Source organism: Passer montanus, unplaced genomic scaffold (genome assembly GCF_014805655.1).
Source record: "Passer montanus isolate IOZ18808 unplaced genomic scaffold, ASM1480565v1 scaffold140, whole genome shotgun sequence".
Classification (NCBI taxonomy): Eukaryota; Metazoa; Chordata; class Aves; order Passeriformes; family Passeridae; genus Passer; species Passer montanus.
The window spans coordinates 335,404-353,214 of record NW_024360942.1 but is presented as its reverse complement, the minus strand read 5'-3'; the positions used below and the strand labels follow the sequence as shown (position 1 = coordinate 353,214).

General features: G+C 44.4%; 1 protein-coding gene across 4 annotated transcripts in view; it reads left to right on the top strand.

Annotated features, from left to right (window-relative positions):
- The first annotated feature begins 33 nt into the window (after window positions 1-33).
- The window catches only part of CPAMD8 (C3 and PZP like alpha-2-macroglobulin domain containing 8), a 54,042-nt gene continuing 36,264 nt past the window's right edge, over window positions 34-17,811 (top strand). For all 4 annotated transcript variants that reach the window (XM_039700464.1, XM_039700462.1, XM_039700463.1 and 1 more), the window contains exons 1-18: window positions 34-219; window positions 2,382-2,533; window positions 3,736-3,758; window positions 4,650-4,815; window positions 4,938-4,990; window positions 5,460-5,477; window positions 7,244-7,298; window positions 7,436-7,549; window positions 8,092-8,176; window positions 8,450-8,558; window positions 9,183-9,410; window positions 9,733-9,903; window positions 10,269-10,397; window positions 12,543-12,732; window positions 13,912-14,084; window positions 14,167-14,316; window positions 14,402-14,563; window positions 17,224-17,366. In XM_039700464.1, the coding sequence (XP_039556398.1) occupies window positions 131-219; window positions 2,382-2,533; window positions 3,736-3,758; window positions 4,650-4,815; window positions 4,938-4,990; window positions 5,460-5,477; window positions 7,244-7,298; window positions 7,436-7,549; window positions 8,092-8,176; window positions 8,450-8,558; window positions 9,183-9,410; window positions 9,733-9,903; window positions 10,269-10,397; window positions 12,543-12,732; window positions 13,912-14,084; window positions 14,167-14,316; window positions 14,402-14,563; window positions 17,224-17,366 (2,210 nt within the window). In that variant the 5' untranslated portion in view covers window positions 34-130. The remainder of the gene's footprint in view (window positions 220-2,381; window positions 2,534-3,735; window positions 3,759-4,649; window positions 4,816-4,937; window positions 4,991-5,459; window positions 5,478-7,243; window positions 7,299-7,435; window positions 7,550-8,091; window positions 8,177-8,449; window positions 8,559-9,182; window positions 9,411-9,732; window positions 9,904-10,268; window positions 10,398-12,542; window positions 12,733-13,911; window positions 14,085-14,166; window positions 14,317-14,401; window positions 14,564-17,223; window positions 17,367-17,811) is intronic.

Genomic DNA, 17,811 nt, shown 5'->3' with positions numbered 1-17,811 from the left:
GGGGCGGCGGCCAGAGGCACCGGGGGGCCGAGCCCGGGCGCGGGGCGGCGGAGCCTCGGGGCTGCGCTCGCCGGGAACAAAAGGCTCCTGCTGCCCGCGCAGCGCGCCGCGGCCCGGGCTCCGCGGCACCATGTCCGGCTGCGAGCCCCGCCGCGCCCGGGCGCTGCTGCTGCTGCTCGCCCTCTGCAGCCTGAGCGCTGCCCAGCCCCGCCAGCGCCAGTAAGTACCGGGGACCCGGCGGCAGCATCCCTGCTCGGGGGGAGAAGCGGCTCTGCCCGGCGGGGGCTTCAGCGGGCGCGGAACAAAGCGCGGGGAGAGAGGGGCGGCGGGCGGAGCGCCCGTGCGGTACCTGCCTCCAGCCCCGCCGCAGCGCAGCTCTCCTCGGCCAGCAGTTGTTTAAGGAATCCGCCCGCCGCGGTGCTGGGGGTGCTTGAAGGTAGCGCTGGGCGCTCCTGAGCAGCGTGTGAAGATTTTTTTAATTTTTTTTTTTTTTGGGGGGAAAGATCAGCCGAGGAGAAAGTCGGAGAAGTTTCCCCGCACTGTTAGGAGCTGAATCCGCAGCTCTTTTCCAGCGTGTTTAGGTTAATTTTGGTTAAGGTTTGCTTTGTTCTTTATCCCTGGCTTATTATAGCCCGACAGCATCGTGAATAGCTGCATTAGCTGAGTGCCATGCAGAACTTATTCTCACTTGCTTGCTAGAAAATATTTCCCATCCTGCCAAGTTTTGGTGTAACCTGACGGAGTGTTAGTTAAGTGTGCTTAAAGGATCTGTCCAGTCCCTGTCAAGTTAACTCTTTGATTGCCAAATTCAATAGTTAATTTTCAAATGCCACTTATTAAGTGATTTGAATAGTTGTATCAAGGGACTGATAATTCAGAAAGAGTTTCAGCAGTTCGGAACAATGTGAGTACATGTGCTTCACATATGGCACTGCAGTGCTGGGCTTGTGACAGTTTAAATCTGACCATTTCATCCTGAATGCAGCTGGTACTCTTTCTCCCTCTGCAGCTAAATCAGCTATCTCTCTTACCAAGGATTTGCAGGCTCAATAGTAACTTTTTATTGTTATTTATTGCCATTCTGATGAATTTTCAAACCTGGCAGCCATAAGGTTTTGCATCTGCAAGTACCCCGTGCAATTTAACTCAAATGCCACAGAGTTCTGAACTTCCTTTGGGGGTAATGGGATCTCCATGGCAATGAGGCCTGCTGAGAGAGGAACATGGGCTTGGAATTTGATAAAAGATTACTTGGGGGCTGTAAAGCACCATCATCCTCATCCCAAAGTGATAATTAATCATGAGCTAAAGCAACCTGACTCATGGGACTGTAGAAAGGCACGGGCTGAGAAATTTGGCTTGAAGAGGCATCTGAGGAATTGCCTAGCGTTTAAAAAAAATCCTTTTGGGTAGGGAAAAACCCCAGAAAGGTGTGTCATGAAGAGAATATAAATGTGTTGCTTCCAGCCCAGTGCATCAAAGAGCTCAGAGCCTGCAATGCTTTTAGCTGACAAGTTCATGGCACGGTGCCATTCAGAGAGGAGTGGTGCAGATTCCATTCAGAAACTCTCACATTGCAGCATCTATGGGAGGTCGTTTTGGGTGGCTTTAAAGCTCTCTGTGTGCCTCCTAAAATAATGCCTTTTGTAAACTTGCAGGATCTAATTGTTTGAACAAGAATGTGGTAGTAGAGCTGGAATTTGAGCTCAGTTTTGTAGCTGCAGTTTCTGGGCTGCTTCTGTATGAACTGCAAGGTCAGGTGTGTTACATGCCTTGAGCCTGACATTTAGAAAGCTCCAAAAATCACCTCTGAGTCCCTTCACTTCTCCTATGTGAAGCTGAGCTATGAAAATGGAGCCATATGATTGAGTTAAAAATATCAAAATTGTTTCAAAGAAAGCATTGGCTATGAAGCTCTATGAGAGGTTCAGGTACCTCCTTACTCCTTCATGAACTTTAACTCTTTTATGATTAACTGGTTGGACATTTAGTTTGTTACATATAATAGATAAATGAATGGGGTTTCATTCATTTATTACTTGAATATTAATTTATTCACTTTAATATGAATGTATTATTATAGATGCAATAAACATGGATATATTACTGGTTTTATTTAAATCCTAAGGATTTGCAAGCCTCTTAAGCTCTGTTTGTTCATTTATACAATTAGATACAGGCTTAGATAATTATCCATTAGATTGTATTTGTACATTAGATACAGGCTTAGACTGCTGGTGACAACAAATGTGACCCTACAGGGGCAAACACATCACAGAGTATTTGTTCTTTTCCTTTTGCTACACAAGAAGTGTCTCACAGGTGAAGGTGACACTCTTGTGGCTGTGTCTTGACTGACCACTTCCAATTGTGCTCCTCAGGGGTTATTTGATTGCAGCACCTTCTGTTTTCCGCTCTGGGGTGGAGGAAGCCATAAGTGTGACCATCTTCAACTCTGTGAAGGAGACCACGGTGCAGATCCAGCTGGTGGTGAAAGGAGAGACGGTGTCACGGAGCCACGGAACGGTCCTGGGTGAGCTCTGAGCTTGACTGATGGGCTGGGGTGCTCTGGGAGCACCTTGGTATCTCCTAAAGAATTGCTTTAGGTGATAATGGAATCAAACTAATTGATGCTGCTCCACCTTCTCAGTTGATTGTGCTAATGTGGTTTTGATCTCAAACTCTTGGATGACTTTGGAACACCAAGACAACCAGACACCCAATATAACTGATATTACAGAGTTTTATAGTGATTCTATTTCCTTTTGATGCCTGAATATTTATCAGTGGGGAGCTACATAAGAAAAAAGATAAGTTTGTTTTAAAGAAAAATAAAAAATCTACATCATCATCATCAATTTCTTCTCTCCAAAATGAGTGCTGGGAACACAATCTCCCCATCTTCCAGACTGGGTGTTGCTGAGAGAGGTGGTAATGTTTGTATGGTTGGATAAATCTTTAAAATCCAAGCCAAATACCTCTGTCCTGTGAGTAAAAGCAATATGATCTGATAATATCCAACTTAACACTGAGTGAATTTACACTGGTGAAAGTGAAGTCCAGTAGCCCTGTGGGACCACTGTCAGTAGTGGTGGAAGCTGGAGTGTAGTCAAGGAAATCAGGCTCTTTAACACTCATGTTTTAACCCTTCTGTATGTTAAAACTGGGAGTTTTATGAAAGCCATTCCACTTCTTGGAACAGATTGTCTCTGGTTGTGTCCTCCCCTTGATGTCTTTGAAAGTGGTTGACAATTGCAAAGAAATTCAAAGGGAGTGATGCTGACAGATGTGGACAGCAAATGCTCCAGAGAACTCCTAGGTATGGCTGTGTGCAGCAATCCAAACAGGTCCATGAGTGTTTGTTTTGAGAATTGTTTAAGTCCCAAAAGAGGCCAGGTCCTTTTTAGAGCAAAACAAATCAGCAGGCACAGGCTGCTCTGTGCTGGAGCCTCAGCCTTGGGGTACTCTCCAATCACAGGGCACTCTGCAATTTAAATTGGGCAAAAGTTATCAATAAAAGTGGACCAGGTTTGTTTTGGAGAGCTCTGCTGGGTTTGACTTACCCTGCAGACTGTTTTACACAGTGCAGGAAAATGACTTCAGGTGAAACCACAACAAAGGGAGACTGCAGGAAGCAGCTCTGTGGTGTGGGGTCCTCCTTCACTCACTGAAAGATCTAAAATCTTAATGCCTTACCTTGAGAATAACTCTTGCTCTCTCTCTCTTATATTTTAGATAAAGGAACAATTAAGCTGAAGGTGAGTGTCAATTATTTAAACACGTTTTTGATTAATAGATAAGGGACTTTCCTCAGCCACACCAAGCATTGCTCTCTGGCACAAATGAATGCCACATTCTGGGGCACACACTGAGGAAGACACAGCCTTCACCAGAGGAGAAGTGGAGAGTGAAAACAACAAAGCCCAACTCATCACAGCTCACCTTTACACCACTAAGAATAATCAGTGGCTCGTGGCTCCACATAAATTTCTGTGTTGGGGTTATTTTATAGGAATGGCAGTACAGAATTCTGTGTGGGGGTTATGACTTCAAATGTGGGCAAAATGGAGCTGGACTGGAAGAACAAGTCCTTAAAAGTGTTGGGTTTTTTAACTTAGGACTTAATTTGGGACATTAAAGGGGGGTGGTGGAACAAAATATTCCATTGTGATCTGCATCTGGAATGGTATCAGATTTTTTACTTTGCCAGTTTTATTCTGAAGTAATTTTTAAAGTACTTATTTCTCTGAGCAGCTGGTTGAACATGTTCATGCATGCACTTTTTGTTTTGGGAACTTTTTGGTGCTGCTCATTGGGGTTTTTCCCTCTGTGGCAGAGCTGTGGGTTGGTTTCCCCACGTAACACACTTCTGTACTGGGAGCTGCACGTGTAGATCATGGATCAACCATCACTCTGCATGAGTGATAAAGGGCAGAAGAGAATTTCCTGCCATGTTTTCAGCATGAATTTGCCTCCTTTGAAGTTTATATATTGTAGAAAACCTAGTATGTCCTTAATTTTCCTTTCACTACTAACACAGGTTTACAACAAAATGCAGCAGGTGCCTCTTCTTGCTCTCTTCAATGTCAATTACATTCCCCAAAAGCTCAGAGGTTTTCCTGTGTTCCTCACCTCCTGGTGTGTTTTAGGTGCCTTCAGGGCTTCGTGGACAAGCACACCTGAAGGTTTGGGGCAACAGGCACCTGGCAGAGGAAGGGTACATTTTCCACAACTACACCACGGTCACCATCGACAGCAAGGGCTCCTCAGTGTTCATCCAGACTGACAAACCTGTCTACAAACCCAAGCAGAAAGGTAAAGTCATCTTGGACAATTTGCCAGATGCTAGGGCTGCTTTCAAGGGGAGTTTTAGGATGAGCTCTTCTGTTCAGTCTCAGCTCTGGTGACTGATAAATTCCCTTTTTTTCCTTTTTTAGTGTTGATAAATCTCTTCATGGTGACTTCTGACCTGAGGCCAGTCAATGACAGGGTAAAGAAAACTGTTATTTTTCACACTGTGCAATATGATGGAATACTTGGTAGCCTGCATTTTATTCAAATGTACACTTAGGCAGAAGCAAAACTGGATTTTTAAGCTGTTTGGACATAGCTTGTGACAGCTTGTTTTATTTGTAATTTAGCTTTTTTCACTTGGTCATATTCCTATTGGAGGAGAATACAAACATTTGGAGTGCTGGCAAATAGGAGGCAGCTCTGCCAGATCAGAGACAAGAATTTTTCAGAGACTTGCACCTTATTTAGGTGATACAGATATGTAAATTATCACTTTTCCAGATAGATCTCTGAATTAAATGTGTGTTTCTCAGGCTACTCTTAGCAAAGATGTTCAAACTCTGTCACTTTGGGTCTCACACTTTGCTTATGTTGACTCAACACTTAATCATAAAAAGTAGAAAAGTTGTTTCATAAAGCCTTTTCTTTTTCTTTTTTTCTTTCAGATTGAAGCTTATGTGGTGGTGAGTATCTGTGTGCCCATCTAGCACGTGTCCTGTAGAGGTACGAGGTTTGTGTAGCATTTAAAGGAACAAATCTGTGATTTTTCTGTTCATTATGGCCATTCCCACCCCTAACCAATGCAATTTTCTATCCCTGTGTCTCTATCTGATCTCTGTGCCTTGTTTTTTGCTATCACCAGCAAATATCCTTGTTTTCTACTTCAGTTTCAGAAATTCATTCCCATTTTTCAGCCTGAGAAGAATTGGCTTGATTCACTGGGATTTATAACTGTCAGATAGATCTCTGAATTAAATGTGTGTTTCTCAGGCTACTCTTAGCAAACATGTTCAAACTCTGTCACTTTGGGTCTCACACTTTGCTTATGTTGACTCAACACTTAATCATAAAAAGTAGAAAAGTTGTTTCATAAAGCCTTTTCTTTTTCTTTTTTTCTTTCAGATTGAAGCTTATGTGGTGGTGAGTATCTGTGTGCCCATCTAGCACGTGTCCTGTAGAGGTACGAGGTTTGTGTAGCATTTAAAGGAACAAATCTGTGATTTTTCTGTTCATTATGGCCATTCCCACCCCTAACCAATGCAATTTTCTATCCCTGTGTCTCTATCTGATCTCTGTGCTTTGTTTATTTTGCTATCACCAGCAAATATCCTGGTTTTCTACTTCAGTTTCAGAAATTCATTCCCATTTTTCAGCCTGAGAAGAATTGGCTTGATTCACTGGGATTTATAACTGTGACAGCCTCATTTCCTCTCCCTCTTTTCAATGCCCCCCACTCCAATCCTCATGTGCTGGGCTGGCAGAGCAGGGCCATCCTCAACCCTGCACCAAAACAGGGATAGTGGAGAGTAGAAATTCATGGAAAGGAAAGGGTTCTCCTGTCTTCTTCCTTATGAGGTGAATGAGAGGTTCCCTCTGTGCTTAGAGGGTTTTTGGGTTGTTGTTTTGGTTTGTTGTTTTTTTTTGGTTGGTTTGTTTGTTTATTTGCTTTTGTTTTTTGGTTGGTTGGTTTTGGGGTGTTTTTGGGGGTTTTTGTTTTGTTTGTTTTTTTTTTTTTTGGTTGGTTTGTTTGTTTAATTGCTTTTGTTTTTTGGTTGGTTGGTTTTGGGGTGTTTTTGGGGGTTTTTGTTTTGTTTGTTTTTTTTTTTTTTGGTTGGTTTGTTTGTTTAATTGCTTTTGTTTTTTGGTTGGTTGGTTTTGGGGTGTTTTTGGGGGTTTTTGTTTTGTTTATTTGTTTTTTGTTTTGGTTTTTTTTGGTTTTTGTTTTTAGGTTTTTTCGGGGGTTTTTTTGGGGTTTTTTTTGTTTTGTTTGTTTTTTGGGGTTTTTTTTGGGGGGTGTTATTTTTGTTGCTTTTTAAATATGTTTACCTGTCAGAAAGCAGAAGTATTGACTCTTGTTGAGGACTTAATGCTGACAAAACCAGCAGGATTCATTTCACCTGTGTTTTTTTCATCCAGAATTTGTCTTTCTGCTTGTACAGCTCCCTTTAGAATGAGGTCAGTTCATCCCATCCAGGGCTGGTGTCTTAAGGCAGGGGAAAGATCTGCTTAACATCATTTACTTGTATGCATTGCTTATAGGAGCAGAGCTCTTAAATAACTCCAGAAAACAAATACCCCTGATGTAAGGGTATTTCTGGGACATTTTTGACAGATATTGGTTACATTTGAGCTGTCAGTGAGGTGTGTATTACAAAAGGAAGTTCTTTGGTGCAAACTGAGTTAAATGCATGAGTGATCCTCATTTTCTCACCCCTAAACTTCCCTGCAGGATCCTCGGGGCTCTCGCATGATAGAATGGAAGAACTTGAAGCCATTTTGTTGTGGTAAATTCCAGATTATTTATTTTTTTCCTCTGTGTACTGCGATTTGCCTTTGCTTCTGCTTCCACTGAGTCTGTTCAGTAAGGCTTGGCAGGGGCTGGAGAGTGCCACAGTTCACAGAGTGTTGTTTCCCTTTCCAGGCATTGTCAATATGACTTTTCCCCTGTCTGATCAGCCAGTGTTTGGGGAATGGCTCATCTTTGCTGAGATGCAGGGGCACACTTACAACAAATCCTTTGAGGTGCAGAAATATGGTGAGTTGACCTTAACCTGGCTGCATTTGGAGGAGCAGAACACTGTGAAACACTTTCACTTGAGATTAAACACCTGAAACACTGCATTTAAAATGCCATGAGGAAAAAATTCCTTAGACCCCTGTATTTCAGGGATGCAGGCACTGCTAACTGGGAGCTTTGCTGAGGTCACCTTGCCAAGGTGGTTTTGGTTTGTTGCTGTTGTTGATTGTCCTATGGAATTTGATCAGCCCTGCAGGGACACTCAGTGGCCATGGACAGAAGATAATTCATAGTTAATGAACAGAAGAGATCTCCTGGAGGGAGGATTGGGTGTGGAATAGATAAAGAAAACTCCCAATTAACAGAGATAACTGCCCCACCTCTAACAGATGGTGAATAGAATACACAGCCCCATTTCCAACCTAAGACATTGATTGACCCTCTACTGGGTGTTACCCTGATAAATCAGAACCAGCTCCTGTCAGAGCTGTGGGGATTTGCTCTAAGCTGGGCAATGAGATCTGCTTGGAAAGATTCTGCTTTATTTCTTTTCACTGTAGTGTTGCCAAAGTTTGAGCTGCTGATCGATCCCCCTCGCTACATCCGTGACCTGTCACTGTGTGAAAAAGGAACTGTCCATGCCAGGTAGGAACAGGTCCCAAACCAAGTTTCATTGCTGTGGGTTGTAGTGCAGTCACTGGAGCTTGGATCTCACCTGCTGCAGACTTTTCAGATGATTTCTTATCATCATCAGAAGCTTTCTGATGTAAGAGCCTTCAAAAACATGGTAAAAATAACAATCTGGAAAACTTCCTGTGGTAATGTTTTCTAGATGTGCAGGTAACATGGGAATTGTCTTTATACAGCCAGAAGAACAGAAACCAGCTGGAAGTTACTAATCATCTCCTTTGATTTCAGATACACATTTGGCAAACCAGTGACAGGGAAGCTAATTGTCAATATGACTATAAATGGTGTTGGGTACTACAGACATGAAGTGGGACACCCTGTCCTCAAGACCACCCAGGTGAGGGAGACCATGGACTCACCTGTGATGAAATGCCTGATCTGTCTTCTTTAACATTTATCCCACAGCTCTGCTTTGTTGCTGATGGGAGATCAGAAAATGGAGTGAATATTATAACTGGGGCCAGTGCTTATTTTTACATGGTATACTTATGATTTTGGATATTAGGAGGAGGCTCTTTTCCCAGAGGGTGCTGGCACTGCCCAGGCTCCCCAGGGAATGCCCCCAAGGCTGCCAGAACTCCAGGAGCTCTCAGGGATGCTCAGGGTGGGGTTGTTGGGATGTCTGTGCAGGGCCAGGGGCTGCACTGCTGATCCTTGTGGGTCCCTTCCAGCTCGGGATATTCTGGGATTTGGTGGGATAAGAATTTTTTGGCATAGTTTTAATCTCTTTGGAGAGCATATGGGGCTGAGGAGAGCAGGAGCCTGAGGTGACAGAGTTAGTCCAGAGCATGGATAAGGGAGGAAAACGAAACTCCTGCTCCTTTTCCCCCCCTTCCTTCCCCCTTCCATCCTAACCCTTCCAAACACTGCTGCAAGCCCCCACCAGGTGCCTGTGCTTTAGAGCAGTTTCCTGTGCCCTGTGTGGGTGTGCCAAGCCCTCCCTCTGTGTGCCCCACCCCAGATCGACGGCTCTGCCGCCTTCGAGGTGTGTGTCAGGGACATGATGCCAGCAGATGTCCCCGAGCACTTCCGAGGCACAGTCAACATCTGGGCCACGGTGATCAGCTCTGATGGCAGCAAGCAGGTGACCTTTGATGACTCCACACCTGTCCAGAAACAGCTGATTGATATCAAGTACTCCAAGGACACCAGGAAACAGTTCAAACCTGGGCTGCCCTACAAGGGAAAGGTGAGATTAAAAATAATCCTATTTTTAATGGTGTTGGGTGCTAATACGGCTGATTTAAGGAAATTATTGTTTAAGGAAAACAATAATTATCTCATTTGCTTCTCCTGTGTTTTGCTGCTGTGGAATGTGGCTTGGAGATTGTTTATCCAACAGGTGGTTTCATGTGAATTGTGGGGGTCACACTTTGGGGTGTTGAGGGGTCCTGGTGTGGGGTTTGGGGTCTCAGAGTGGGGTTTTGTACTGACTTGACCCCAGCAATTTTCCCCACCTGGAATTGCTGATAATTTGAAGCTGATTGTTCTATAAATGCCCCACTGTGCAGGTAGAGGTCACTTACCCCGATGGGAGTCCAGCTGACAGAGTCACCATCCGAATTAAAGCTGAGCTCACACCAAAGGACAATGTTTACACAAGTGAACTGGTCTCAAGGAATGGCCTGGTGGAGTTTGAAATCCCCTCCATCCCCACAGCTGCCCAATATGTCTGGCTGGAGGTGGGTAAAAGCTCCTTACAGGATTAGCAGGCTTTCATGTAACTAATCTTGTCAAACCTGCACTGTATAAATCAGTGCTACAAACAGGAAATCAGTGCCTTTTAGCTTCAGCTTCTGAATTCAACACAGCAAACACTGACTTGTTTCTTGCTGCCAAGAGAACTGATGTTGATAACCACCATGAAAGGATGCTCCTCCAAATGCACCTTAAATGGTAGCAGGGGTCTAGTATTTGGGGAGTAAAGATGTCAAGAGATGAAAGGTGAAAGGTGTAAAATGGGAGAGGAGAGTAGAGATTAAGAAATATCAATGTTATGCATAGAAAGCTTTTTTGTTCTAACTTTTTTTTGTTTGTTTTTTGTAAGACCAAAGTGATAGCAATTGATGGGAAGCCCTCTGGGGATCAGTATCTGCCCAACTACTTGTCCATCAGCAGCTGGTACTCACCCAGCAAGTGCCACATCCAGCTCCAGGCACCAGATAAACCTTTCCAGGTATGTTGGCTTCACCTTCCAGCATGGAAATGAAATGAAATCCACTGCATTGCTTGGCTTAAAGTACTTTGTTCTAATTAAATATTTCTGGACATTGCTGGTTCTGGGATCTTGAGCCGTTTCCACCACAAAGGATGGAGGAGCTGCACTGGAGCCACCAAATAATTGTTGAATGTGGCTGCACAAGGTGCTAAGCACAACTCCCTGGGTGCTCTGTGCAGCACCTCAAATCCAACCCTTTCTGTTCAGAGGGAGCTGGGTGTAGGCATGGAAAACTTTGGTATTTCACATTTGAATGTGTGCTCTGTGCCTCCAGTAATGCTCAGACATGGATTGCTTGCTGAAAATGATTGGAAGTGATGTTAGTGGGAGTGGCTGAATTACTAAAGACCAGAATTAAGGCTGTGTAGTCTCACTGGAACTTCCAGTTTAAATCTCAGCTGGATCTGTTCAATCTTCCAGTTATTGAGCTCTGAACATGATTGTCTTGTTTTCTTTGGTAGGTTTTGTAGGAGCCTCTCTAAAAATGTAGTCCTGCCTTATAAAAGTTGTTGTCATTTCTGTCCTAGAGAAAATATCTGATTTAACCATGGTTCCTGTTGCATAATGTTTTCTGAGAGTTGTTCAGGGTTTCTTCTTATCCAAGAAAATGTTCTGAAGGTCTGCATATTGCTCTGTGGAAAAAAAAAAGTGGGTTTTGGCCACAAACACAGTGAGACTTATTATCAGCAGGTCTGTCAGGTTGGTTTCAGATTCTTTGTATCCAAATAAGAGCTTTTTTTTTATCATTGCATTTCATGAAAGTTTAATGGCTAATTAATCTTTTACAAGTTTCCTGAGGTATGGAAAGGGGATTATACACTGCTAATCTGAACACATTGTTCTTATTATAACCTGATTAGAACTAATTCTTCTGTGGGAAAGCTTGGAGCTGGATGACCAGCTGATGTGGGAACTATTCCCGTGTATTGCCAGCTCTTACTGGGTGTTCCAATTAGCTACATTCATTTTTTAATGAATTGTTTCATCATTTGCACTGGGGAATTCTTAATACTTCAAATATTTGGTGTCACGAGGCACCTCTTGGACTCTGTGGCATTCTCACTGTGTTTGACCATCAGCAGCTCCTTGTGCTCCAGCTCTGCCCTTTTGGTTGGTGCCATGTGTGCATTCTGCAGGGAGGGCACTTGGAGCTGAAAAAAGAGAGGTTTTTCAGAACAATTCTTTGGGATTTTCTGAATGGTTTTATTTGGGAACTCCTCTGCTTTAAATGGCAGGAGGGTGAGGAGGGGAAGGTGCTGAAGAAATCCAACTGACCACAAGTGTCAGGTGCTCCTCAGAGCCCAGAAGGAAGGAGTTTGTGTTCCTAGGAAAGCCTGCTGCTCCTCAGGGTCATTAATCCCATGGCTGATGTCTGTTCTGTTGGGAATTTGGGGGGTTTTGTTTTGGGGCTGTTCAGTGCTCACTGAGCCCCTCTGGGTGCAGAGTTTCAGTGCCCAGGTGTGCTGCCCTGGAGCCTATTGCAGGCATCAGATGAGTTACCCAGACAAAAATAAAGCAGATTTCTTCTCATTTATTTGTGGGTTTGACACCTTCCTGAGTGCCCAACTTACAAATTGTTATCAAGATTTTGTGTAATTTGACAGCATTTTCCCTCAGATCTCTTCCCAGTCATTTCATGGTGATGTTTGAATTTGTATTTGCCACATGGATGTAATCACAATTAAACTGCAAAGACTATCAAACACACATCTCTTCCCACCCCCAACCCAACTCTTTCCTTTTTTGGGCTGGGCTACTGAGGGGGTTTCTAAAATTCAACCAATTCTGACAGCTGCTCTGTGCCAAAAGGCTTAACTTCCAGGATTCCAGAGATTCCTTCATTGTTCCATTAATGCATACAACCCCCAGCTCATTCTCCTGTAGATTTGCAGCGAGTGGAGAGCTGAACACAGCCCCCTTTTTAGTGTGTAAAAAGTCCCTGAGAACAGTGCTAATGTAATAATAAATGCACTTTTCAATGCAGCTATTTGTTAGGAGAGGGCTCACACCTCCTGTGGCCTGGAACCCAAGCAGGTTCCTGTGCTTTGCCACCAAAAAGCTCCTAACAGAGCAAACCTTTGGCTTTTCTGTCCCTGCCTGCAGGTGGGAGAGGAGGCCTGGATTGCAGTGAAATCCACCTGTCCTTGCAACTTCACTCTCCACTATGAGGTGGCATCACGAGGGAACATTGTCCTGTCGGGGCTGCAGCCCAGCAATGTCACCCAGCAGAGGAGCAAGAGAGCCACCAGCCCCTTGGAGAGGAACATTGACCTCACACGCTTCCCAGAAACAGGTAGCCAGCACCAGAAATGCAGCTCGCCCCTATTTTCAGTGAAAAACAACCTTTCCACACCCTTTTTGTGAATGTGGTGCTCCTTAAAGAATATAGGTAATTTTGTGCAAGAAAAGTAGTGAAATCCATTGCCCTCAGGCATGTAAAAAAGTTCTCTGAGAGGAGTAACCCTTGGAAAGTTTTCTTTGGTCTTTCTGAAGTCTTTCTCAGATGAAGAAACTCTAATATTTGCTTGGAGTGGAGTGGCAGGGAGTGTAGGGCAGGGCTGGGGCAGCTGGTGAAATTGGTTGAGCTTAAACTGAGGAGGGGATGTTAGATGGGAAGAGAAAATGAAATGGACTGATCAAGGAGATCACACAGCCCACAGGGGCAAGGGGAATGAAATGGGGACTCCTGGTCTGTACAAGGAGTAACAGGAAGACACAAATTTGGTGGATTTGGGGAGCAGGGGGGTGAAAAATTTTGGGGTTGGAAAGATGGAAAAGTCTGACTGTCCTGGTAACCACAGTAGGAGCTGGGAAAAGAGTAACAGGAACCTCACTCCAAGCTTCTGGCAGTCAGTCATGTAGGATTTGTGATGATTTTCTGCACTGAAGGTTTGTTCTGAGCTGTTGCATTCATGTTTGCTCAGAGGCTTTGTGGCTGCTCTGGCATTGGGAGAGTTCAAGGCCAGGTTCTGTGGGGCTTTGGGCAGCCTGGTCTGGTGAAAGACATCCTTGTCCACAGAAGTAGAGGATCTTTAAAGGTCCCTTCAACCTAAACCATTCTGTGATTCTGTTTAACAGCTCCTGTGATTCTCTGTTCTATAAACTGCATAATCCTTTTTCAAGCTTATTCCTTTTCTGTCATCAGCTTTCTCCAGTAATAGATAACATTTTCTGTTTATTTTCAATGGCTTGATAATTTAACTGTGTGTTTCCTTGATTTCATGGCTGGAAAACCACAGAGTAATCCTTCCCTACCCTTCTCCATCCTGCTCATTAAATTATGAGTGCTAATTACCTTTCACAATGAGGAAGAAAAAGGAAATATTCAGAACTCAAGAAGGTGTGCAGCAGGAACAAGGGAAGAATGCAAGTCCTGAATGGAGAGTTCTGTGCCTGTCAGCATGAGGAGGGGGCAGGAAGGGAGTGACTGGGATAAACACAGCTATTTTTTTCTCCACAATTCCTGTTTCAGCACCTCCCAGCACTCCTGCAGCAGAGGTTGAGGTGTGTGTGACCTTCCTGAGGTTCTCAGTCGTTCACTCCATGGCTCCCCTGGGCCGGCTCCTGGTGTACTACGTCAGGGAGAACGGAGAGGGGGTCACAGACAGCCTGCAGTTCACTGTCACCTCCTCCTTTGAGAACCAGGTAGTGGAGAGGGAGGGCTGCTGTCTCACTGCTCTTTGGTTTTTGGGATAATCATGACATTTAATGGGATTTCCCTTCCCAGGTTAGCGTGGCGCTCTCAGCCAACGAGACCAGGCCTGGTGATGTTGTGAACATCAAGGTCAGAGCTGCAAAAGGAAGCTGTGTCTGCATGGCCACGGTGGACAAGAGTGTCTACCTGCTCAAGACAGGCTTCCAGCTGACAGCCAGCCAGGTAGAGCGAGCTGCAGGCACTGATGTCCTCTCCTGAGCCCTGTGCTCCTCACCCAAGGAGAGCAGCCTGTGCCCTTTCCCTGCAGGTGTTCCAGGAGCTTGCAGAGTATGACGTGTCTGATGCTTTTGGAGCTCCAAAGGAAGAAGGGCACTTCTGGTGGCCTGGCATGTCCTCCCGCCGGCGCCGCAGGTCCTCTGTGTTCCCCTGGCACTGGGACATCACCAAGGACGCTCGCTTCGCCTTCACAGTAGGGAGAGCCAGCCTCTTTCCTCTTGTGCTTCGTGTTTGCAGGGGGGTTTTCAATTCCAGAGCCAGCCTCCCTTCCCTCTTGTGCTTTCATGTTTGCAGGGCATTTTCAGCTCCATAACTATCCTCCTTTCTCTCTGCAGTGTCTGTCTTGTACTTTCATGTTTGCAAGGGTGTTTTCAGCCGGGACATCACCAAGGACGCTCGCTTCGCCTTCACAGTAGGGAGAGCCAGCCTCTTTCCTCTTGTGCTTCGTGTTTGCAGGGGGGTTTTCAATTCCAGAGCCAGCCTTCCTTCCCTCTTTTGTGCTTTCATGTTTGCAGGGGGGGTTTCAGCTCCAGAAGCAGCTTCCCTTCTCTCTGCAGAGTTTCTCTTGTGTGCTTTCATGTTTGTATGATTATTTTCATCTCCATGACCAGCCTCCCTTCTCTCTGCAGAGTCTCCTCCCTGCTTTCATGTTTGCAGGGGGGTTTTCAGCTCCATAACCATCCTCCTTTCTGTCTTCTGTGCTTTCATGTTTGTAGGGTTATTTTCAGCCCCATAACCAGCCTCCCTTCTCTCTTTTCTGCTTTTGTGTTTGCAGGAGGGTTTTCACCTCCAGAACCAGCCTCCCTTCTCTCTGCAGAGTCTCCCTTTTGTGCTTTCATGTTTGTAGGGTTATTTTCAGCCCCATAACCAGCCTCCTTTCTCTCTGCAGTGTCTCTCTTGTGCTTTCATGTTTGCAGGGGCATTTTCAGCCCCAGAACCAGCCTTCCTTCCCTCTGCAGAGTTTCTCTTGTGTGCTTTCATTATTTGTAGGATTATTTTCAGCCCCATAACCAGCCTCCCTTCCCTCTGCAGAGTCTCCTCCCTGCTTTCATGTTTGCAGGGGCATTTTCAGCCCCACAGGCCAGGGGTTTCCCCCACATCAGAGCTGGGTAGGATGAAAAGTGATTTTTGAGAACAGATGACACTGTTCTGGAAAAGATATCTGAGAAACATGGCTTGATTTTGGCCAATCCAGTCTTGGGAGGGGCAGCTGTCCTGCTGGGTGAAGGAATTCATGCTGATGCTCTGGAGAACCAGAAAGGGACCAGGAGGTTCCTCCAGATCTCTTCTGCAGCTACTGCAACAGGGAGGGAAGGCAGAATGTGAATCTTTCCTTGTAGCCTTTTGGACTTTGCAAAGGAAATAATTTCAGCTTCTTTCCTGCCCTGGTTCTCCCATCTTCTGTTGCCATCTGCATGAAAAACCTTCATGTCCTTGATCAGGTTACTCCCTAAATGCTATATATTTATAGTTAATTGGTGTGTTCCCATAGTTAAACCTGGCCAGATTGTAAAAATGTGATTTCCTTTGATCTGTGCCGTGCATTTGAATCAAATTGAAAGCTGAGCATTCAAAAAAAGTTGGGCTTTTTAAACGTACTCATGCACTAATTCATTTTTTTCATTGCTTTGCATACCAACAGTGTAACCTTTTAAGCTGAAAACCAGTAATTTGTAGCTCTTGAGAAAAAACTGCTATTTCCATGAGCTTTTTGCTTTGCTTTTGTTTAAAATGGGTGTTCCCTCGTCTATTTGAGAAGTTCACCCTTTCAGGCTCTGCTCCCATCCCTTCTTTGCTTTCCACACCACTGCAGGGTGTAACCCCTGCTCCCTGAGACAAGGAGAAGGCTGAGCTGTAAATGTTTGATATTCTTTACATCATCTTCTCCTTTTTGTGCCTCTGAAATGCAGACTGGCCTGGTGAACCAGTGCCACAGCTCAGATCCTTGTTCTTTCCCTTTTTAATCCACATAACTGCTGAAAATGATGATCCTTGCTTCCTACAGATCCATATTTTCATTCTTTGGCCTTCCTCTGGTTTCAGCTAAATTGTTTTATTCTGTTGTCTGAAACCCCAGAGACTTTCACACATTCCCCCAGTTCCTCAATCTCTTAATTACAAACTCTAAATCCTCATTTTTTGCCCACTGCTTCTTCCCCCCCTGGGGTCTGAGGGTTTTTTTTTTCTCTGATGCAGCTTTTTTTGTCCTTATTGAGAACTGCAAACTCTTGGGAAAAAGGTCATTTTTGGGGAGCTGGTGTGAATGCAGGGGCTGCACACCTGGTGGGCAAGAACTGGGGGTGTGTGCAGGGAGCAAAGCTCATCCTGCAGAGCTGCTGGGAGCTGCTGTCTCTCATGAATAACAGCATTTGGGGGACAGAGCTGGGAGCTTTCCCTGTGTGGACGTTTTTCATTTTGCTTGGCATCCCTGGCAGTGCAGAACTGATGTCTGATGAGAGAGCTGCCTGCTCACTGCAGCACAGCACACTGGAAACTTTCAGGAAGGGTAAAAAGCTGTGATGCTGTGCTCTAGGGGAAAAAATAAGTTTGTTTTTTTTTTACCTGTCCCACTTGCCCAGTAATGTTAGATACTGATTTAAATACAGACAAGAGCTTTCTTATAAAGCCTCTGCTTATGCACCTTCATATTAACAGTCATTTTTACACAAAGCTTTAAAAAATCCTCAAGATGCAATTGAAATTTCCCTGGTAAATGTTGAAATAAGATTGAGTGGATTCTATTTTTTTAAAAATCAGTTAATTAATCACATTTAATTATTTTTCTTTAATTATTTTTATTTCTTTTTTTCCTTGCTGGTTTTTGTTTTGTGGTGTTGATTTTTCATTGTCTAGGAAACTGGCTTGGTGGTGATGACTGACATAGTCAGCCTGAACCACAGGCAGAATGGAGGGATGTACACAGATGAGGCTGTCCCAGCCTTCCAGCCACACACTGGCACCTTGGTGGCCACCATGCATTCCAAAATAGCACCAAGGTAACATTTGGGGTTTAATATCTATTGTTTGTGATACTCCTGGCTGGTTTTTTTCTCTATTCTCAGCTTTTTCCACCTTCATGCCCCAGGTTTGGACAAGGCAGTGTTGGGGAAATTCTTCCAATGCCTTGGTAGATGTAAAAAAAAAACAACAAAAAAAAAACCACCAAAAAACAAACAAACAAACAAAAAAAAAGAAACAAAAAAAAACAAAAAAAACCCCCCAAACTGACACTGCTTTGTTAAATTTAATTTAATTCTGGAAAAGTGACACATGCAAAGAGTGCTAAATTACCATTTTGAAGAATATTTCTTTGTAATTTGCTGTTAATTTCTTGGAATATTTGAGAGCTACAGCTGTTTTTGCAGAGCCACTCATTGCTCATGATTTGGACCATTCAGCTGGTGGTCAAAATCAACAGAATGAGGATCTGCATGAAGGAAG